The sequence below is a fragment of the Pogona vitticeps genome, chromosome 3 (genome assembly GCF_051106095.1).
Source record: "Pogona vitticeps strain Pit_001003342236 chromosome 3, PviZW2.1, whole genome shotgun sequence".
Classification (NCBI taxonomy): domain Eukaryota; kingdom Metazoa; phylum Chordata; class Lepidosauria; order Squamata; family Agamidae; genus Pogona; species Pogona vitticeps.
Window position 1 is genome coordinate 123,407,696 of NC_135785.1, and position 23,907 is coordinate 123,431,602.

Genomic DNA, 23,907 nt, shown 5'->3' on the forward strand with positions numbered 1-23,907 from the left:
TTCACTCCCAAACCATCCTGGTGGAAAAAATAACTAGTTAGTCTCATAGGTGCTAGTTACTATGTTTTCTCTTTTGTTACAAATCATGGCTACTTTTTTGTTACAAAATATGGCTACTTGTTACATTATAGCTTTCCAGTGTTCTTCATTACATATGGTTATTTTAAGCCCACTTTCTTCATTGCAGCTATTTAGTTTTTTCAAATTCTGGACTACTGCAGTTTAAAACCTTGTCATGTGGCATCAAGTGACATCCAACTTATGTCAACTTATGTCATCAAGTGACATCCAACTTATGTCAACCCTAACAGAGTTTTTGATGTACATGAGATGTTGAAGGAATAATTTACTATTTTGCACAAACAACCTCCAAGCTGTCCTGAGTGCTAATCCAACACTCTATCCACCACACTACACTGGCTCCAATTAAAATCCAGTGCCATAATTTTATTAACCAGATTTGTGGGACATTAGAATCCCTCAAAAGCAATCACGAGGAAATGGACCAAGAGATTTCTACACAAGGGGCTCCTAGAAAAGTGAGTACTGTACGCATAAAGTAGATAGTACTCTGTCAGCTTTAAAACAGCCCTAGATTAGATTATAATTGCATTTAAATAGAGCTAACTATCCAGTGATGTCTAAGAGATCAAATGCCTGCATCACACTTGCCAACAGACAATTCCATGTAAAGCAGGAATCCTCCTATTTTAGAGTCCAGGAAAAATGCACCTGAATGAGACAAAACACATACAGTAGAGCTACATGATGCTTATACCTCTTCTGAATATACATACAGATGTTATCAAAATTATTCAACCCCCCCACTGCAAATCAGGTTTATTTTCAAAATTTACAGACTTGCAGCTGTTTGCAGTGAACAAATCAAACAAAAGTAACTGAAATAGTAACAAATGTTTCACGTGATTTCCTCAAATTCAACCGAAAATGCAACTTTTAATGAATTCGGCCATCTCAAAATTGTTCCAACTCCCTGAATAGAATCCCTCACAATAACACAAATATTCAAAACAGGTATTGTCTCAAGCATACCTGACATAACGAATCAAGGGCTTCATTAGTTGCACCAGGTGTGCTTGAGCTGGGACACATGAAACACCTAAACTGGCTAGGGGTTTGGTGAGTGTCACACTTGACTGTATGTTAGAAACATGGCTAAGTCAAAAGAATGATCCTGGAAACTAAAAGAGATCATCATCACCCTTCAGAAGCAAGGAACAGGATACAAAAAAGATAGTGAAGGCACTAACCCTAACCCTAGAGACACCATTGGAAGCATAGTTTCCAAGTTCAAAGTCAAAGGAACAGTGGTTGACACTACCTGGATGGGGCAGAAAAAGGAAGCTATCAACGGCTGCAGCCAGATTTCTGAGAATGCAAGTTGAGGAAAAAAAAAAACTCCTTGAGTGAATGCAAAAGCCCTGCAACAAGACTGGGTGGCAACAGGGACTGAGGCTTCAGTTTGCACAGTAAGGTGCATACGAAACACAGAAGGTTTCCATGCCAGAACTCCCAAGATGTACACCACTACAGTACCAAGAGCACAAGAAAGTTCAGCTCCAGTATGTTCAAAATGATGTAAATAAGCCACAGAAATTTTGGAATTCTGTTCTGTGGAGTGGTGAAACAAAACTGGAATTTTTCAGCCCAATGGATTAGCAGTACATCTGGAAGAAGAAGAATGAAGCATACACTGTAAAGAACACTTTGCCTACAGTTAAGCATGGTGGTGGCTTGGTAATGCTCTGGGTCTGCTTTGCATCCTCTGGAACCAGAAACCTGCAGGATGTAGAAGGCAAGATGGATTCATTGAAGTATAAGGAAATCCTAGGAGAAAACATCATGCTGTCTGTGAGGAAGCTGAAGCTTGGGCATCCTTGGACCTTCCAACAGGACAATGATCCAGAGAATTTCTCAAATACCACCAAGACTTGGTTGCAGAAGAAGTCCTGGGAGATTCTACAGTGGCCATCACACTCATCTGACTTGAACCCCACAGAGAATCTCTGGTGGGATTTGAAGAAGGCAGTTGCAGCACACAAACCCAAGAATATTACTGAACTGGAGGCCACTGGTCATGAGGAATGGGCTAAGGTTCCTCAGGAATACTGCCAGAAGCTGGGATCTGGCTATGCATCTCATTTGCAGCAGGTTATAACAACAAAAAGGTGCTCTACTTAAGCACTTACGATGCTTGCCATGAAAGTGTTGAATAAATTTGAGACTGCAGAATTTATTAAAAGCTGAATTTTCTGTTGAATTTGAGGAAACCACTTGAAGCACTTGTTGTCCTGAGCTATTTCATTTGCTTTTGTTGATTTGTTCATTGCAAACAGCTGGAAGTCTGTAAATTTTGACAATAAACCTGATCTGCAATGGGGGTTGAATAATTTGATTACAACTGTATAAAGCAAACTTTTTCTTTTAATGACATAATCCATCTTGGGTACCTTTTAAGGATAAAGATGGGATAAGAAATATTTTAAATAAATAAATAAATAAAAATAAATAAATACAATCAGGCTGAAATCAAGAGAAGGCCACGCAAACATTGTGTACTGTAGTCAGCTGCTCATACCAGTGGGTTCCAATAGCTCGCCCTCCAATAGGAGACACTTCAGTGCCACTCTCACAAATGGGCCAACCTACTGCCACTTAGAATATGTCACCTCAGAGCCCCGTCCCCAACAAAAGTCATGGGACACTCTCCATACCTATACATTATATTCTCTGGAGGTAGAGGTGAGGTATCCTAATATGGGGGGGGGGAGGAGGATACATTTGTCGAAATATTTTTGTTCCAGTTTAAAAAAAAATAGGTGAAACCCTGTATATTTTTATGAACTAAAATGACTCATTAAAAGGGTAGAAATTATACCCAAAAATGGTCCTATGGATGCATTAGGCTTTTCATATAGTCTCTATCAATACTGTGGGTGTTTCTGCCCAAACACTACAGCTCTTTTTGTTTGCTACAAAGTATGTGGTTTCTATTTTCAACACTTAACTACTCAGAGGGTAAAAAGCGTGCTTAGGACACAGGCGTGCAGCAAGCCAAAGTTCTCCTTTTCTCTCCTATTAGTTATACTCTCCACTAGGCTCCTACAAACCAAGGTATGTCTATTTTTGAGAGTGCGCCCCTATTGCATATTTATGCGGAAACAAGCTCTGCTAAACAGAAAGCATGTTTTTATAAATAAATTTGCATAGGACTGCTCCCGTCATTTGTAAAAACTCTGCCAGCCAATATAAATGAGTATAACCTACATTAAGTTGGAAGTGATAGATCTTCTGTTTTAAAAGCAATACAATAAATTTAATTTCCTAAATTGGACAACTTAGGTAAATTTTTGAAATGGATTCTTTTTTTCCATAGGGGCGTCACATCTCTGGATACACATTCTGCTCAGCCTCTAAGGAACCAGTCAATGCCGCTGTCTTATCAGCTGTTTACAAATTGTAAAACAAAATTCAGAAAAATGAAAATAATGAAATATAACCATGTGTTTGGTCTGCATGTTAGTTTAGAATTAGGAACATTTTCATTAAAATGTGAACCAAACTATCAGTTGTGTGTTATGTGTGATAATGGGTGTGTGAATGAATGAGTAGGCATGTATTGTGTCTCCATGCAGTTGTATGTGAGAGAGTAGGAAGTTGTGTCCATCCGCTTTCTGTTTCGGCCTAATGCACTTTTGAAGAATGGGGACAGGCAACATCTAGAAGATTAGCTTCAAGAGAATACCTTCCATACCCCTGATTTTGCATTACAAAAATGGGCTTGTTTAATGAGATGCTTGGGAATGCATATTTCCCTTTCCACGTGTGAAGAATCCAAAAGCTTGGGAAGAGGATTTCATATAATTTTCACTCACCAGCACTTCCTTCTTGTTGCATTTGGGTTTCTCTGGAAGACATAGGAGTGAGGAAGCTAGCAGAGAAGTACGGTACCTGCTGTTGTGAAAAGCAGGGATGGGACTTTGGGGGGCGGGTGGAGAAGCAAACTCCCAGTTCCATAATTTGGTGTGAACTTCCCAGGGCCAACTTTGGGGCTGGGAGCCGTCCAATGTCAGGCGGTAGAGCCACCTCTTGTGTCTCCATGCCATTCTCCTGCCATTTCTTCGTGCCCTCTGAAACATGTCCAGCTGCACCTTTGCAAGTTAAAAGTTCTGATGGCGGTTGTGTCCTACCGTTGAGAACATACATTATGTGGAGACAAAGAAGAGGGTTTTCTTGGCTGTAGCACCTCAACTATGGAACCCAGGGTCACCCCAGTGAACATTTACTGGGGAGGGCTGTTTGTGGCCTGGTGAGGAGGAATGCCATTACCTGGCCTCCATCTTGGGCACCTTCTTCCCAAGTGTCCTTGTGCTGGAGAAAAGTTCCAGGGCAGGTGCTGCTGGCCACTCTCTTCATGGGCTGTCCATGAGTGGAGTTACCAGACCAGTCTGGTTGTGGGTTTAAATCCAGCTTCGGCCCCTTTCTCCAAATCTAGGACAGACTGGGGTCTCCATTATGGATCCATATTAGATGGTTTTGCCACAGGGGGATGTGCCGGGAGTCACTGAAGCCTACCGTGAATACCTGCAGTATTATCCACAACCAGAAGCACTGTTGCTTCAGCTGGGTAAGAATGGCCTCCTGGCACGTAAGAACTTTGACTGGATACGGTCCATGGATGAGGATATAGTGCTCTTGTGGCCATGATTGTGCATGTGATTTGGTTGGATATACTGAAAAGACATGTGTGGCGTGGGAAAAGTTGATTCGATGAGACAGGAGGTTACACAGGCAGCAGGTCACATCACTGAGAGATGGTGGCATTGTTTACTCAAGCCCTGACCATTACAGGGATGCCAGCGTTCATCTTTCAGATGCCGGCCAGGAGGTCGTTGTGGGTTCTTAGGATAGGCCTTTTGGAGTGGCCGCAGCAGCATTAGTTTGGTAGAAGGCAGGCAAGGGCAAAGGGTCCCCAGCCACCTTTAGTGGCAATTTTACACATAGCAAAAGCAAAAAGCAAAGAGTGCTGCTTATATACCGCCCCATAGTGCTTCAAGCACTCTCTGGGCGGTTTACAAGTTAATTATGCAGGCTATACATTCCCCCCCCCCCGCGAGTTAGGTACTCATTTTACCGACCTCGGAAGGATAGAAGGCTGAGTCAACCTTGAGCCAGCTACCTGGGATTTGAACCCCAGGTCGTGAGCACAGTTTTGGCTGCAGTACAGCGGTTTAACCACTGTGCCACGAGGCTCTTCATAGGAGCTGATCTGCGTTGAGGGGGAACAGGAATCCAGCCCTATCCCAGAAAGGTGAACCCCTATCCATCTCTCCATGGGGGGGTATGGGATGTGGAATTGATGGGTAGGCCCAGCTCGCGAGGACTGCCAGAGTTCCCCACAGTGGAAGCCAAGGGGTATCTCCTCATGCTTACCCAGCAATGTACTGGTATGATGACAGGATAGTCACCCTGCTCCTTATGCTGTGCCAATACTATGCTACTGTAGCCAAACAGTAGCCCTTTGAAAATCCACTTCCTATCTTGCAACAATAAATCTTCCAAGGCCCTCACTCTGTGGGTCTCAATTGATGGTATGGGGGATGTCCTGAGATTCTTCTCGCCTGGGCCCACAGTACTCTCCCTCTGGAAGTTCTATTGACATCAAGACTGGTTTCATTTTAGCACAAAGTTAAAACATGGCTATTTCCTACATCCTTTTGGATTTATGGCTTCAATAGGTTGCTGAATTCTTAGTATATGTGTTTTATTTTAAATGGTTTAAATTTTTATATGTTTTAAATTGTGTATTTTTTTAAAAAAAAATTGCATGTTTTAAGATATAATAAGTGCTTTGTTTTGTATTGTTTTTGTTGTACCCAACTCTAACATCTGATGACTTAAATCGCACATGATATACTGTGCAATTTAAGTCATCAAAAAAAGAAAGAAAAACTGAGAGAGAAAAGAAGCCTAGCAAGTAGCTCAGAGAAATCATTTTCAGAAGAGAATACAATTAATCTCTTTTCATTAAATTAATCTCCCCTCTAGTGACAGTTTATTGACTTGATTCTGTACAAGGCATCTGCCAGAACAGAACCCATATATTATGGTAATTCAATTTGCACTGAAGTAAACTGAAAGCTTCAACAAGATGAAACTTTCGTATACTGCTGGAAACAACCGACCTTTTGCATTGCTCCCTGGAAAGCTTGTTTCATCCTTCTGCATGATTCAGACATGAGTCTTGTTTCTTGGTTTGCCAAAGTTGTTTCCTGCAGATCTATGTTGCCCGGGAGTCTCAGGAAGGCCCTCAAACAGTGTGTATCTTCTTCTGACATTCTGTTAGGGTCCATCTGAAATAAATTATTGAAGAAAAGCTAACTGTTTTTCTGCCATAGGTTGTCCATAGATCCAAAAGCAGACAGCAGATATTATCCCAGAGGTAAAAGCCTTACTGTGGCCAAACAATTCAAAACATTTGGAAACATGGGCTGCAGGGATCCCAACAGGAAGTGTTTGACAAAGATAGGAAGCTGAGGGAAAGAGCCATGGAAGAAGCAAGAGATCTTTGGACATGAAGAGAGCCATGAGGAAGTCTGAGAAAGGGCTTCAGTCAGGCTTAAGGATACAACAGGCAGTGTATAAAAGACTGAGGAATAGAGGAAAATGGTTATGAAAACAGGAAAATTGTTAGCTTTATCAGTAAACAAACAGAGAGGCTAACAATGCTAGAAAAATCATGTTTCTGTGAGACAATGAGTTGAATCTTTGAATGAATGTTTCAAATAATTTATAATTGTTATCTCTGTGTGGATAGAAATTGTTAAAAGAAAACTTTTGCCAACTTTTGCCCACCACTAAGTATGCCATCTGCGAGATTCCTTGTTGATAGTATCTTGCATGAACCAAAAGATATGTAGAAGCACTTGAAAGTCATATTTGCAACTTCAAGAAGCAAAAAAGAAGACAGGAGAGGAAAGGAGAGAAAAATGCTGCCGTGATCATTACGGAAAGCAGTGCATCAGCCTCCTGCAGTGGGATCACATTAACCCACATACTCCAGGAGGATCACGTGGAGTGTTTTGGACAACTGTGTGAGAACCCCAGTTTTCCCCACCCCTTCCTTCCAGTGCAATAAGAAATCTCACTCACGCACAATGCAAAAAGAGGCAAGCAACCGCCACGTCCTGACAGAGATTCACAGGGCCATTCTGTTTCCTGTTCTAGATAATGGCATGCACTTTTCACTCTTGTGTATGGTTTCACATGTGGTTAGCATTCAATAAACCAAGACCTCAACACACAAAATGGCCCAGAAGTTAAAAAATTAGGCTTTGTTCTAGCACAAGAGGAATCCAAAAATGACATTTAAAAAAATTGGAGAAGAATCATCTCTGTAATATTTTGCAACTTTAGTGAAACTATGAATTTCAAAAACATACCACTCTACAAATGGGTGAGAAAGACTTTTAAATTGGTCCCAGCAAGTGGGGGATGGGGGGGAACACACAAGACTACATGCAAAGGCGGCAAAGGCATGTGTTTTAAATTCTGTCTGCCATTAAACCCCTATGAAGCTGAGGGGGGTAAGGTGGGTTAAGACAGCATAGTGCTGGCGGATGGTAGATGGGAGCTGAATCCTCTCTGCTGCAACACAAGTTTTCTTTTTCCTTCAGAAGACCTCCAGAAGCAGAAGGAACTCTTCTCTAGGTAAAAAAAAAAAACCCCTAAGGAGGGAACACTGTTTTAGAAAGGGGTAAGGGATCAGCTTCCCTCTTGCCTCATCCATGTTTCCGTTGTGACCAGCTTCCCACTTTCTAATATGGATTTACAGCAGAATCTACATTGGGTCTACTGCTATGATGTCTAACTTGGTGCCGATTAATCTCCATATTATGGATCTATTTGTTTCCCATATTAAAGGATCAAAATTATTCCTAACACTGAGTGGAAGTACAAAGTTATGAAATTGTACTTAGAAGTCTCTTAATCCTATAAAGAGGCAACTTGCCATACTGAATGCAAAACCCAGGAATCTGCAACACAAGTTCATACAAAACAAGTAACTTGTCCTACAATACTGTGATGCACCTAATAACAATACAGTGGTGTCTCACATTATGACGTTAATTCGTTCCAGCGAAATCGCTGTAGAACAAAAACGTCGCAATGCGAAATTAAAAAGCCCATAGAAACGAATTAAAACCCAATTAATGCGTTTCTAGGGGCTTGAAACTCACCATCCAGCGAAGATTCTCCATAGCATGGCCATTTTCGCTGCCTGTGCAGCGAGGAATCCGTCCCAGAAAAGAGTGGGGAGTCATGTTTTTTACCCGGCGGCCATTTTGAAACCGCCGATCAGCTGGTCGAAAATCATCACTATGCGAGAATCGGTTCCTGAAGCAGGGAACCGATCATCGCAAAGCGAAATTCCCCCATAGGAAACATCCTTTTGCGATCACAAAACCTTCAACGTAAAGCAATTTCATCATAAAACAGAGCGCTCGTAATGCGAGGCACCACTGTATATATACTGATCACATCCAAGATTGCACCAACAGTGAGATGTCTAAATACTATTGTAAGGAATGTACCTGCACAACAGAATTTGGACTGCATCTGTCAGGTTCAAGTGTCTCTCACTCCAGCAAGGTAAGGAAAATTTATTAGAACTCCTAGCATTACTTATTAACCATCAAAATTCATGAAGTAATCAAATAAAATTCTAAGGCTATACATACAAAATTCTCAATTTATTTTATATTGTCTATTTATGTAACACCTGTTAGAAATATAGGAAATGAGAAAAGATCGAATTATTGAACCAAAAGCCTAACAGTTTAAGCAGTGATGTGATTATCGGATGCAAAAAATAGATGTAAATCCAAGAAAGCCCTTCAGTGCTTAGTAGAAAGTTTCAGAGGGAAAGAAATGTGGTTAGTAGATGCCAGAATAATGGATGCTGTTTTCTGTACTCAGAATAGAGCACCAGCACACACAAAGTTGTAAAATAGGTAAAACAAGAAAAAAAGACAACAGATACGCTGCATTAAGCCATACAGAAAATATAAGTATCCCTCAACCTCCCTCACTGAGCCAGCTCAAGTCATTCTGTTGCCTGAGGTGTGGGCAGAAAGGCACACCCGCCATCAGTTCCCCTTTTGGTCCCCCAGAGTCATCTCTTGTTATAGAATCCACAGATCTATAATGTAGACATTCTACACTATTGTCCCATGATGTTATAAAAATGGCTCCTTGACACATGCGATTTTTATTTTGTTTTACAAATATAAGACAGGTGAGACAAAAATGTCCCAATCCGTATATTCCTTTTTTCATAGGAATACTTTTTGTCAGACTAGCAGCACAGAGCAAGCTAGTGTGCGCTGCCTATGACTAGAAGAGCTTGCTTAGAAAGATCTAATCAAGCCTGACCGTTCCCACGGAAATGGTTCCTGCCAGTATTGTGAAGTGGATTAATAGGTAAGTCACTTCAGGATGTTGGCAAATTAAACACTTCCCATGCTTGACAGAGGGCAGAGGAAGTGAAATATATATATTTTTAGTGTACTGTATATAGATGATCGCCGATTTGCTGCATCAGTTATAAAAAAATTTTTAAAAAATTATTTTCCCTCTCTTAAAGGGCCAGTCAAAAAAACTGCCTACAGCCAAAGCCTGTGGATTTAACTGTGGGCTATTTCTCAGTTAGTCCTTAAAAGCAAGACAAACAATTTTTATAAAAAATTTTCAATGTCACTATATTGCTTCTGCCACATGAAGCAGCAACTTCACTGTCCCTACTGTTGGGACTGACTCCTGGTTGCTACAGCTGAACAGCTAAGAGAGAAGAGGGCCCAAATAGAACACTGGAGATGGGCATAGACTACCAATCCCAAGAACTGCCATATTGGCTAAAGGCAACATTCTACAGAACTAGGCGTCCCCTACCACACTAGATACTGAATGCTGGCCCTACTAGGTCTGGCATATTATTTCCTTGGATGCAATTAACAGATTTAGCCATGGGCAAACATGTGCAGCCTCAGCATCATTGGGGTTTAATGGAAGAAGGTGGGGATCAATGATCCCTATCTGCTAGGAGTGACTCCTGATTGCTATACGTGAACAGGTCAGATCAGAGATGGTACACAAGGGCACCATGGCCATAAAGTCCAATGTTTAAATATATCTGATGGCAGAAAAGGGATTCCCTGGGATGTGGTAATAATTTTTAAATACTGTATTTTATTTATTGACATCCATCTCCTCTTACCTTTTGCTGAATGAATAAATTTAAGAACAATCCCACACTGCAAACTGTTTTTGAAACCCCTTTGAATGTCCAAGTTTACGTGGCCTTCTAGATTGCAGTCTTATCCTTCCCTTTAGCAGAAATATACACAATGACTGTGAAGCCCAGTGACGAGTAGACCAATTGAATCAGTGAAGCTTGCATAGGTGTTGATTCACCAAATTCGCGCTGATTCGACACGCTTATTCTAATTGCAACTTACTAGTTAATTTCAGCTGATATGTCATAAGATCCAAGGAAGACAAGTTCTATTTATGGCTATTAGATGTGATTGCCATGTTTAATGACAGAAACAGACATTGCAGACAGCCCATTATCAGAAAAGGAAAATCCCATGTGTATCCCAGCAGGAATGACTGTTGTTTCCTGGAATTTGCAAATGAGCTTGCTTTTCTTTTGTGATCAGTCTTCAGGACATTCAAAAGATCTTTTTGAAATCTGATTTCCTGAACATGAAACTCCAACATGTTCAAACACGGTTTCCATAAACCTACCCAGCATAACTAAATGAAATGTTTAGAAGCACAGTGCAACAAGTTCTGAAGGACCACATTTTGCCACACTCCAGGTGTAAGTCTGTGTGACAACACAATATGAGTCCATATAATCTTTATAGGCACAGAAATGGTACATTTTAATTGTGTTTTACTGCAACACCCACACAGAACTCAACTCACAGTACAGGCAATCTACAGCATGTCATGTGAATAATTGTAAAGACTGTCCCTAAGATCCAAGCACTTGCCATTTACAGATTTTGTTTTCAATTTACAAACATAAAGCATGAAGAACAAAAAAAAAAAAAATCCCTGTAAATCTTCTTTCTCTTTTCTCCATTGGTGTACTCTGTACCCTCCCTCGCCAATGTAATATATAAGGGCAAAAAATCCCCATGCCATTTTGATGGACCACATTGCAGAGAGGCAAAAATGACAAACTCTGGCTCTTAGTAGGTTGGCCCCATTCAAAGGGTGGGCAGGAGGATTCAAAGGAAATACAGTGGCACCTCGACCTTAATAAACTCTACCAAGAACCATTCCAAACCTAACCTCGGTGCTAACTCTCAGTACACAGGAATTTTCACTGGTGTCACAAAATGTCTCACATTTTAGTAATTTTAGATATTCTGCCCTGATCTATGAGAATTAAATATGCTGGTCAAGAACATTGCACTAACGGAATAATAATGGTTAAAATTCTCCTTTAATTTAGCAATCCTTAAAGTATGTGTCCTACATTTCAAAGCACTTAGCTAACATCTTTTCCCCTTAATTATTCTCCCTTGCTTACAATAAATAAAGTTTTAAATGACTTGGTCTTGTGTTGAGCTTGGTCTTGCGTTAAACTGCACAATGGCTGAGCAGAAGCATAATTTCAAGTGAGCCAGGTGATGGCAACTTTGGATGCCACAGAGCAAAAGAAGGAGTATCTTGTCTTAGAAAAGATCCAGTGCAGTCATTCTAAAAGCATATGCAAGATTTATTTTAAAAAAACATGCAGCTACAGTCATCTCAGTTTATGACTTTGAGAAACAAAATAACACTTTTGGTTTCAACTTCCTTATGTCACTTTTCATTAGAGGGAAATAGCAAAATATCCCCTACAATGACTAGTTGGGGGAATAGACTATCACGGCACTGAAAACCTTCCAGTAGCTTTGTACTCCTGTTCAAAAATCAAAAGCATAGTCTAAATAGTAATTGCTAAGAGGGATTCAGATTCCATCTGAACCTCAAGTAAATTAAAAAGGGTCTTTTCCCTTGTTAAGCCTCATCAAAAACTAAACACCTACACAAATAATGGTGAGTGGTTTTCCAAGAAGCTACTAAAGATGACAGCAATGAAAAGAAAAAAGGGAGAAAGATAAGAGCAGGTAGGTAGGCCCACTGTGGGCCACACACTCATCTTATAGCAAATCCATGGCAATTCCTTCACTTATGACATGTTGTTCATGCTAATTCAATCAACATCAAAAGAAAACAAAAATATCAACTAGTTAACAGAACCCAGCAAGCTGAACACAGTTTTCAAATGCAGAATCTACACTGAAGATCAACGCTGTCACCCAGAAATGAAGTAAGTTCAAAGCAAAGAGTGGACCGTGGACAAAAGCCTATCACAACACTTAAAAGCATACATTAAATGAGGCACACCCAAACATAGATACTGATGGGAAGAGAAATTGTGCCCAGTTTTTAATATAGCTGGGATAAATTTCTTCCGTTGGTTGTTAGTGACCACAATCAAAGTACTGGTTTCAGCTCAAGAAGCTTATGTTTGGCCCTGCCTTCTCACAGCTCTTGCCATTGAACTTGAGACTGAAGAACAGAGATCAAGCGTGGACGGTAGGAACTTTTTCTTGTTTAGAAATCATTGTGGTTTTCCATCCTTACTTTTGAGAAACTTTTAGCAAAAGCATTTTTACTGAGCTCCATTTGATCTAAAAAGGACAACATGAGCATATTTCTTATTTGAACTTTTCAGCAGAAAACTAGAGTTGTGATTGTTTAAGAGAGGAACTATCTGGCAGCAAGCTTGTGAGATGAGGGCAATGTCTCTCTCGTATCAGTTAATGGATAAAGTAGATACGCTCCCAGATTCAGCCGTGTGAAGTAGAAGTACTGTGCCAAAATTGATAGTTTCACATACTTGTCAAGGTTCTTTCAAGATCAGAAGTAAAGTTTTTGATGTCTTTCATGTCTTCAACTTTTGTTTTTCAACAAGTGACACTTGGAGCAAGTGCAACTGGAATGGACAGTATAGGAGAATACAGTTTTTCATCACTGCATCCGAAACTGCTCCTGCAAAGCGAATCTGCACTTTTACCTCTGGCTGAACTCTGCATCTTGGAAGGCTTCACAGTGAGGGTAAACCAAGCAGCTGGCCAGACAGCAGGCATGAGTAGACTCCAGCCACTCCCTCTGCACTGGAGTCTCCCTGCATCCATCCACGTAAGGCAGCCCATTGTAGCTTCTTCTGCCTCTGCCTGGCTTTAAGCAAAGGGGGGGGGAGTAGCCTCCCCAACTACTCTGTTACCCCAAGTGTGTGCGTGTGAGGGAGAGAGACAGAAGCAGGCAAGTTAGAAAGGGTTTCAGTGGTATGCCATTCTGGCAGAGAGAAGCAAGAGGCTGTATTCAAGAGTTCTGCGATCCACTGTACAAATATTGTCTCTCAGATGAAAAGGAAGGTGCAGTTTATGTAGTGTCAGCTCATATGGAATTTCTAAAACATTTTTACTCCAAAAACATTGGATGTAGTTGCTTTTCCTCTAGAAAAAAAATGCTAGTTCAGATGGTGAATATATGCTATTCCCCAGAGTTTTAACCATTTGCGGAAAATTAAGAAAAGGATCATGTATATCTTTGCTGTCTCCTTAACTTTTTTTAACCCAATCAGCCTCATCCTAGCAAAAAATCTGTATGTTTTAACTCAAACATCTCATAATGAAATAGGATTATAAATTTTAATTCATTATTATGTATTCTGTAATCTTTTTTAAAAAAATATTAGAAAAATGCTCCAACAGTTTTTAGTCTGGGACCTCAAATTCATGGAACTGCACAGACTTCCACATAGATTATACCTCCCCAGGTAATGTGTCTAGTGCTCTGACTAGAAGATCATGATGACAAACATGGCTTCTATTTCAGGAATATACTGCTTATAGTGATACATGGATATGAGAAATAAGAGACCTAATCGACCCCATTTCCAGCTCTCATTGCAGACATTCAAGTCCTGAAGCTTCCCCCCCCCTCACAATATGATATGACATTGGAAAGCCTATTAAAATATCCAACATCACTTTCAACAGTTTCCCTGAGTGAGGCAATGGCAACTTTAGCCACTGGATTTCGATTAGAAATAGGTTTGATCTCACAACTTGACTGTTTAACTTTTTTTAAAAATTAGAAAACTCATATACTTCTTAAATTATTATTGAAAGAACACAAATTCACCATACAGTGTTGTTTAGTTAAGCAAAATAGTTTCAGTGTTTGTCTGGAGTTGATGGATATCCTAATAGAATAAGGTAAGAAAACTGTTTGAATATTCATGATTATCTCATTCATGGAGGGGGTTTACCTCCTTTGCGAATATGTATTTCAGTGAGATCTGGTACTTAAATCAATCAATCATTCATTTTTCTAATATAACTGCAAAACTAATCTCAAAGGTTTACAAAATAAACCATTTTTTAAAAAACAAATGTACCGTGTGAGGCTTCTAAAACTAAAATGCATACCTCTGAGTTGTGTAAAATATGTATATGTATTACAGCAAGATTACAGCAAGGAAGAATGTGCATGATTAAACTGAATCTTTCTAAGCAGTGATTAAACTCAAATCCACTCTGATTAAATTAATTTGTTTATCCATCCAATCCAATATTAGGTGTCAGCAAAGGCCCCCCAGGATCTCAAAGTGAAGTCTTCATCTACTACCTCATCCCTTACCTGGAGATCCGTCCGTTTAGTCGTTTAGTCGTGTCCGACTCTTCGTGACCCCATGGACCAGAGCACGCCAGGCCCTCCTATCTTCCACTGCTTCCCGTAGTTGTGTCAATTTCATGTTGGTTGCTTCGCAGACACTGTCCAGCCATCTCATCCTCTGTCGTCCCACTTGACTTACTCTCCAGGATGTCTGGCTCAAGGTCAGCAACCACACCATCTGGGTTGTCCGGGATATCCAAATCTTTCTGATATAATTCCTCTGTGTATTCTTGCCAATGCTTCTTGATGTCTTCTGCTTCTGTTAGGTCCCTCCCATTCTTGTCCTTTATCATGTTCATCTTTGCACAAAATGTTCCTCTAATATCTCCAATTTTCCTGAGCAGATCTCTGGTTTTTCCTTTTCTGTTATTTCCTCTATTTCTTTGCATTGTTCATTTAAGAAGGCCCTCTTGTCTCTCCTTGCTATTCTTTGGAAGTCTGCATTCAATTTTCTGTAGCTTTCCCTATCTCCCTTGCATTTTGTTTCCCTTCTCCTCTCTGCTATTTCTAAGGCCTCGTTGGACAGCCACTTTGCTTTCTTGCATTTCCTTTTCTTTGGGATGGTTTTTGTTGCTGCCTCCTGTACAATGTTACGAGCCTCTATCCAACGTTCTTCAGGCACTCTGTCCACCAAATCTAGTTCCTTAAATCTGTTCTTTACTTCCACTGTGTATTCATATGGGATTTGGTTTAGATTATACCTGAGTACCCCAGTGGTTTTTGCTACTCTCTTCAGTTTAAGCTTGAATTTTGCTATGAGAAGCTGATGATCAGAGACACAGTCAGCTCCAGGTCTTGTTTTTGCTGACTGTATAGAGCTTCTCCATCTTTCACTGCAGAGAATATAATCAATCTGATTTCGATATTGCCCATCTGGTGATTTCCATGTATAGAATCGCCTCTTGTGTTGTTGGAAAAGAGTGTTTGTGATGACCAGCTTGTTCTCTTGACAAAACTCTATTAGCCTTTGTCCTGCTTCGTTCTGAACTCCAAGGCCAAACTTCCCTGTTGTTCCTTTTATCTCTTGACTCCCTACTTTAGCATTCCAGTCCCCTAGAATGAGAAGAACATCTTTGTTTGGTGTCAGTTCTAGAAGGTCTTGTAAATCTTCATAAAATTGTTCAATTTCAGTATCCTCAGCAATGGTGGTTGGTGCATAAACTTGGATTATTGTGATGTTGAAAGGTCTGCCTTGGATTCATATTGACATCATTCTATCATTTTTGAGATTGTATCCCATTACAGCTTTTCCCACTCTTTTGTTGACTATGAAGGCTACTCCATTCCTTCTACGGGATTCTTGCCCATAATAGTAGATATGATAATCATCTGAGCTGAATTTGCCCAGTTCACTGATGCCCAGGATGTCAATGTTTATTCTTGCCATCTCCTATTTGACCACATCCAGCTTCCCAAGGTTCATAGATCTTACATTCCAGGTTCCTATGCAGTATTTTTCTTTGCAGCATTGGACTTTCCTTTCACTTCCAGGCACATCCATAGCTGAGCGTCCTTTCGGCTTTGGCACAACCACTTCATTAGCTCTGTCCTCTGCTCTTCCTCAGTAGCATGTTGGACGCCTTTCAACCTGAGGGGCCCATCTTCCAGAGTCATATCTTTTAGCCTTTTGTTTCTGATCATGGGGCGTTCTTGGCAAAGATGGAGTGGCATTGCCATTTCCTACTCCAGGTGGATTGCATTTAGTCGGAACTCTCCACTATGTCCTGTCCGTCTTGGGTGTCCCTGCACGGCATAGCCCATAGCTTCTCTGAGTTACTCAAGTCCCTTCGCCATGACAAGGCAGCAATCCATTAAGGGGTCACCTGGAGATACCATGAACTAAAACAGATACACTTTAGTGCTGATTCACACACTCCTCTGACCCCTATCCCACTCACTCCCCAAGAAACAAATTCTCCTCCAAAAGGTCAATTTTACAAAAGTTTAAATGAGTGGTATGGGAACCCCAGTGATGTCAGTGCCCCCCCAAAAAACATGGCAGTGTTGCCCTCACACAAACCCTAGGGGAGCATAAGGAGATCTTCTGAACCAAAAATATTGTGGGGTGCTGCAAGGTACACAAATGCTTCTGGGGTTTCCTGCCCTACTTTCTACAGACCATATGTTGCTCTTTCTTGCTCTAGACCCACAAACCAGATCATCTTCATGAGGTGCTTTACTGTTCTGGTGCTAATAGGCAGGGAAAACGTTACCTGACCTCTCTGACCATTTATAATTTAATCAACAGTTGTCACATCCCTTCTCCACAAATTTCTTTTTGAAAACTATATCAACTCAAACCTTTAGCATTTCTACAGAGCAAAGTGCACCCGTTTGAGCAGCCTTTCTGTTCATTTTTCAGTTCCCTATTTTTATTCAGTACAGCAACCAGAATAGTGCACAATATTCTGTATGTGGTGGTGCCACTGACTTACAGAACGGAACTATGCTTGCTGTCCTTTCTTGCTCAGAGATTTGAAAGGGAAAAAGAAAATGCCAAAATTAGTTTAAAATTAGTTTTATGTTATGCAAATCAAAGCAGAAAGTGGACAAATGTGATTAGGAAGAGTTCCACATGCTGTGGTATAAGTATATGCAAATAATGTTGAGAGGAAAGTATTGTTTCCCTCCAGTTAGAAAACAATACAAAATCCAAGCGTGTACAACCTGTGCCCCGACAAGCCAAACGCAGCTTGGTGACTCTTCAACATTCACAATAGTGCTTTAGACAAGGAAACTGCTCTCCTACCAATCCGGCTTGCAGTGGAGCCAGCTATTCTAGCCACATGTATGATGGACCTGACCAGTCGCACACTTTTGTATATTAATAAATTCTAAAGTTCAATTACACATGTGATGGTTTAAATTCTTTGGGAAAGGAAACCATAGCGTATGAAGAAATATTTTAACCTAGGATTGTACATTATATACAAACACAACAGCAGGCTTCTAGGTTACGTGTACAGATCATTTATTCCCGCCTCTGATTTTCTTCAGGAGTCAGCTTGATAGTTACAGCAAGGCCATAACAATAATAGCCCTCCCTCTGTCACTCGCCCTAGTGGAAATTATATTCAGAGGCACCCAACCCCTTAACAAATTCCACGGAACCATCATGGCTGATGTTCATTCAGAAATAAGTCTCATGGGGACCAGGGCTGACTCCCAAAGCAAGCAAGCACTGGATTGTTCCCTTATGAAATGACAGTGATGTGAATTGCCCCGGACCAACTACTGTATTTAATAGACTGTCTGCATTACCATCTTCAACTGTTCAAATTCCATACTGCTACAGCATAATGAAACTCGCTGGTTTAAAATGAGGTGAGTGTGAAGCCATTCCAATTTAGTGTGCTAATACACACAACAACAACCAATCTGTCTCAGCCTTTACTTATTTCCAGCTCTGTGCTAGTTCTCACACCACTTGATTATATCTGATGATACGGGAAAAAATTCAATAGAAGCAATCCAGCTAAACTTAAGTACTTTTTCTGCCCGTTATTTCAAGTACAGGTATAATTGTTCCACAGAAACCAAGAGGCTGTAAGGGTGCTTAGGCTGGGAAAGATCATGCCCCTAGCCTTTGTAGCACTTTTAGACGGGTTTATTTTAGGAGAACAGGCTTCCATCAGCATTTGACCAATGCTGAGATAGACAAACATCAAGAACAGCTGAGAAAAGGACAGATGATTGTCTTCAAAATTCAATCATCTTGATGGTGTCTTCATAGCTCTGTGGTTTGGGTACCTGGTTGGGAGTTTGATTCCCCACCGTGCCTCCTTGACAGGGACTAGACTTGATGATCTATAGTGCCCCTTCCCTCTATGCAGTTCTAAGATCTACGATCTTCACATTTTCATTTCTACAGCAAGCTGTTTAATGTCTTGGAAGTAAAATACTTGGAAGTCAATATGCTGCAGACTGCAGTAGGAAGAAACAAAAATGAACCTAAGAAAATAGGGTGTTTGCACTGACACAGTCCTTACGGGTGTGGCATGGAGAAGGCCATTTCTATGTACATTGTTGCCTTTGTTGCCCTTTCCCCCCCCCTTCATAAAGAGTTAAGAAAGAGAAACCCAACCCTCAAATTTGTTTCTGTTCATCCTCTTGGGGGGATAAAAGTGAACATCAGCCTCCAACTTCCTTTGAGAAAGTTCAGAGCACTTAACCAAAGCAACAACAAACACAAGCTCAACCAATGCACACAATAATTTCCAAGAAAAAAGTTCTTTTCAGTCCCAAAGCGTAAACCACACTGCCGGCTGACTCCTCCCTTCAGCCCTCTGCCTCAGCAATTCAGATATAATATGTATTATGCAGAGCACAATAAAACTGTATTTATTTGCTTGATTTACGTGGCTTGTTCAGTTTGAGGTTTTCTCTTTTGAAAATGAGATAGTAAAGCATTGCTTGCAGCTTGGGACAAAAGCAGCAAAAAGAAGCAGCATTATCTACATTATTGCCATGTTTAAAACACAAAACCTTCAAAGAGACATCAGTTGTAAAAAGAGAGTTATCTCCCAAAGTGAATTGCTCTGCAACCTTCATTCATTTCCCTCTTCATTAAAGTTACTACATAACAGGAGTGCCAGGGCACCTGATGCCTCCATTATGGTGCTATTAGGCAATGACATAAACAAAAGGCAATTGTTCTCCATATTTCCAACTTCCAATAACCTGAAAGTCTGAAAAGGGCTAACAGTCTGAAAAGAGTAGTTTGCCATGTCAGTCCTAATGTTGCTTGTGACTCAGAGGTATAGCCAATTAGGATTACTGAGGGATCTATTTAAATTTCTTGCATAAATGTTTCTCTCTTTTTGTTTGTGTACAATGTAAGAACAAAGATGATGGTGGAACATGATCCAGTCAAGCCATGTGGCTGTGAGAATAATATGGACAGTATTCAGAAAGGTTTGTGAGGGACGCTTCTGATTGTTCAATACCGGTTGGATTTTCAAAACGCTGCCACGTGTTTCTTTCATATGGCTCTGGCTAGGGACAGCAACCTGTGATGAGATTAGGTCTATAATATCTTTTCCTAATTTTTTTTAAATGCCCCCTCCAGCCTAGTGTATGAAAGGGGAGACAAGGGGCTGGCAGAAGATTTTTCATAGCAACTGGGTAATTAAAAGCAAGGCCTCTGGGGATGCTTGAAGAAGAGGTTGAAAAGCAGAGCAAAGCAAAGTGTGCTGCTTATATACCGCCCTACAGTGCTTCAAGCACTCTCTGGGTGGTTTACAATTCAATTATGCAAGCTACACATTCCGCCCCTCCCCAAGCTGGGTACTCAATTTACCCGCTTCAGAAGGATAGAAGGTTAAGCCAACCTCACGCCTGGGACTGAAACAGGGTTTTGGCTGCAGTACTACAGTTTAAACACTGTGCCGCGAGGCTCCTGAAAGAAGAAAAACCCTCTACAGGGAGCATAACCCCACCACAAATGCACTGAATATATTTAGAGGTAGGGTTGTATCCACAGTTTCAGAACTAAAGATCCTACCAGAGACGTTTCCAAAATACCCAACTAATTATCTGTTGGTACATCAAAAATTCACAACTTCCTCACCCTCAAAATCTCTCAGTAACTTAACTTCTGAGTTCACGGGGACACCAACGACTATTTTGGCATTTCTAGTCATAAGTTATCTAGCTAATTGTTTTGTTTTGTTTTTAAAATGAAGCTACTAAAAAAATAGCTGAAAGCAAGATGTCCTTAACCTCTCAAACCTAGTATGGTTAAATTAAACTCCCGTTGCCCCTTTAGATCCTGAGTCTAAGAGAAGCTGCTAACAGCAACTAAGGCTTGAACTTGCATCCTTCAAGAACAGGCAGTTGAGAATACTTACAAACACTGCATAAAATCAGATGCATAATCACCCTATTTACACATGCACAGCTTAATACCCCTCACATCTAAAAGCAAAATTCTGTTTGCATAAAGTGACCCTGTGCAAACAGGATGACATCATCACCCAATCCCAATAAGATTTGAATTAAAACAATCAAACAAATCCTATCCCCCTTCAAACTCTGCACACAAACTTACAGTGTACAGAACCAGCCATAACATCTCTCAGACCTCACTTAATACTTCTCACATCTAGGCTCTCCAGGGCTCCCCTTTGGCAATGGAACTGGGTGTGGGGAGCCTTTAAGAGTCAAAAATCACCACCAGAGCAGTGGGCACAATCGCAGTGGCAACAATCCAGCAGCATTTTTTCCCTATTAAATGTTTTCCCTGCCCAAGGTTTCAAAAGGTTTCCCTCAGGAAAAATAAGTTCTGTGGAACCTTAGAACCCAAAAGGAGTGGGGAATAGGAAGCTTTAAATCTGTTTAGATTAAATATTACCAGCACCGAATGATGTCACCTGGTTTGCACCATATAACTTTACACAAATAGGATTGTGCCCAGTGTATAAACAAATGTACAACTGAATTCCACATGCACACATGCATGCAATTAAACATAGCAGCCTCTTCAATTTAAAGGCTTTTTAAAAAATTGGGCTTCATCTGTGACCCCAACCAGCCAATTTCTCCCCAGCATTTCCCTCTGCACTCTACTTAAGCCAATTATCGATACCTACAACTACAACTCTAATATGCCCATGCAAGTCAGTCATGCTTCCAACCATGTAAGAACCTTTGTTGAGCCACCCTGGATTCTTTTTACGGAAAAAGCAGAATAAACATTTTTAAAATAAATTAAATAAATAAATACTGTGTGAGAGTATTCTGGAACAGAAGAATTGCTGGAAATGCTGCAACTGGGAGAAACTCTGAACCACAAGTTGTGGTCTTGCCCAGTCATTCCCTCCTTTGCCAAGAAGCAATGGAATGCATCTTGTACTTGAAACAAATCTGGATGCATACAAGCTACTGCTAGGATTTGTTGTTATGTGCTGTCATGTTGGAACTGACTTACAGTGACACTGATAGGGCTTTCAAGGTAACCGGTGTATTTAAGGAGCGGTTTTTTCAGTTCCACTCCCTCAGTCAGTTTCCATGGCTGAAAGGGGATTTAAACCCACTTCTCCAGAGTCCTAGTCTGTGTCCACTACACTACACTGGATACCTGTCAGCAAAGGGGAACTCCTCAGAGTGGGATCAACTGTAGATCCTTAGGGTAGCCATACTAGCTAAAAGCATCATTCTACAGAACTGGAAGTCCCCAACCACACTGCATACAGAATGCTGGCCACAAAACAAAAGGGGTTGCGGAGGTAGTCCAAATATAGTAAATCTCAGTTCTCCTTTTGGTCCGATCCTAAAAGTTCACTGTTTATAACCCTCACACACCTATTTAGCATTCATTGCCTACTGAATAATGGGTTAAGGGTCCTGCTCTCACTCCGTGCAACACAGGACAATTCTCACCCACTGAATGCAAGCTGCAGATCCTGCCCAAACACAGCCAGAATGTCAAGCCAACAAAAATGCGGGCTGAGAAGTGAACCATCACCGCCTGGCTGGCCTTGGCCAAACACGGCGCTGCTTCTAGCCAAAGATGCAAGCAGGTCCGGGCTCCAGGGAAGGGAGCCCACCTCGCAGACTTCATCTAGTCTGATTACAAAAATACACTGACGGGGTCCCCGACAGATCCAGCGTGGTTAAACATCTCAAGAGGGAAAGTGCCCTACTTTAACCAAAGGGCAGAACGAGATACGAGGAATCCAAGGGAGGGCGCAAAGGTAAACCGCGAGGCCACCCGTCCTGCAAAACACACACACACACACACACACACACACACACACACACACACACACACACACACACACACCTACCTTCACTCCACTCTCCAGAGCTCACTCTTCCCAAAGAGGTCGGAGATCAGCCCACCAGTTGCCGCCCCGTTCCCTCCCCTCCCCGTTCGCCCCCCCCAACTGGTCTTACCTGCGCTCTGAAGTAGAGGAACAAGGCGACGCTGCAGATCACCTGCCCCAGGACCAAGAGCACTAGCGCAGCCAGGAGGGACCTCGAGGCAGAGGCGGCGTGAGGCTGGCCAAGCCCCCCGCCTGGTGCCGGGAGCGGCGGCGGCGGGGGCGGCGGGGCGCACTCGTGGGCGGCGCTGGCCCCCAGCTCTTCGGCGCCGCGCAAGTACTTGGAATAGTCTCGGCTGGCCCGCCGCATCTCCGAGCGCTCCCGCCACTGGGCAAGGCAGACCGGTGAGCGCCTGGGTCGCCCGGTCCACGCTATTTAAAAACTCGGAGGGCTCGTTGGCCAATCAGCGTCTCCCTTCTGCCGCAGCTCCGCCCCTCGCGAAGTCCCCCAACGCCCCTCCCGCGGGGAAGGGAAGGAGAATGTGAAGCGCCACGCAAGAGCGGTCCGTCGGCAGCGGGAGGGAGGCGCTGACCCAGTTGCCCCCTTCTTTCTCGCCCGAAGATTTTAGACAGCGTGTTGGCCTGGGGTGGATGGGACTGGTTTGGATGCTTGAAACCGCAGCCCCAAGTTTGCAGCCTTATCCTCTGTTGTGGCGAATGATGCCCTGGGCTTGGGAGTAAGCCGTATAGAGCGCATGTGAACGCCATTTAGTTTATTTCTGAGGAAGGTCGCGTTGGAACAAGTTTTTCCCAGTCCCTCACACAAGCAGACAGGCCATCCAGCCCTCTGTGGTTTATGCCAGTTCCTTCTCTCACTCACCACCGCCTATCTCATGCCTGCGAGGAATCCTATAGAGTATTCTTTCCTAAAGCACAACAAAAACAACTGTCATCAAGTCACTTTTTTTGTTCTTTAGGCCTTGCTCTTGCCTTGTGTGCTGTGGGGGGGGGGGGGGGAAGCAGGTACAGTGGGGTCTTGACTTAAGAACGGCTCGAGTTAAGAACATTTTGACTTAGGAACCGCTCTCATAGGAAAATATTGATTTGAGTACTTAGATTTGAGTTAAGAACTGAAAAAAAACCACGTGGGAGGCAGGGAAAGTGCAAAATTTGAACTTTCAGTTAACTGTTGGCCAGTGAAAAGGGTGCCTGTCTGCTTCCTCACTCCTCCCAGCGTTTAGAGAGTGGATTGGGAGACAGTCTTCAGACTGCCTGGTACTGTACTGCCTGGACTGTATTTTCCCTGCCTTCCCTG

The 23,907-nt window shown here is 41.9% G+C and overlaps 1 protein-coding gene across 1 annotated transcript in view; it reads right to left on the reverse strand.

The window, feature by feature from the left end:
- TNFSF11 (TNF superfamily member 11) overlaps positions 1 to 22,964 on the reverse strand; it is a 38,483-nt gene extending 15,519 nt beyond the window's left edge. Inside the window, exons 1-2 of the mRNA XM_072994769.2 lie at positions 22,726 to 22,964; positions 6,207 to 6,374 (exon numbers count right to left, since the gene is read on the reverse strand). Of these exons, the coding sequence (XP_072850870.1) occupies positions 6,207 to 6,374; positions 22,726 to 22,962 (405 nt within the window). The 5' untranslated portion in view covers positions 22,963 to 22,964. The remainder of the gene's footprint in view (positions 1 to 6,206; positions 6,375 to 22,725) is intronic.
- Between the last annotated feature and the right edge of the window lie 943 nt (positions 22,965 to 23,907).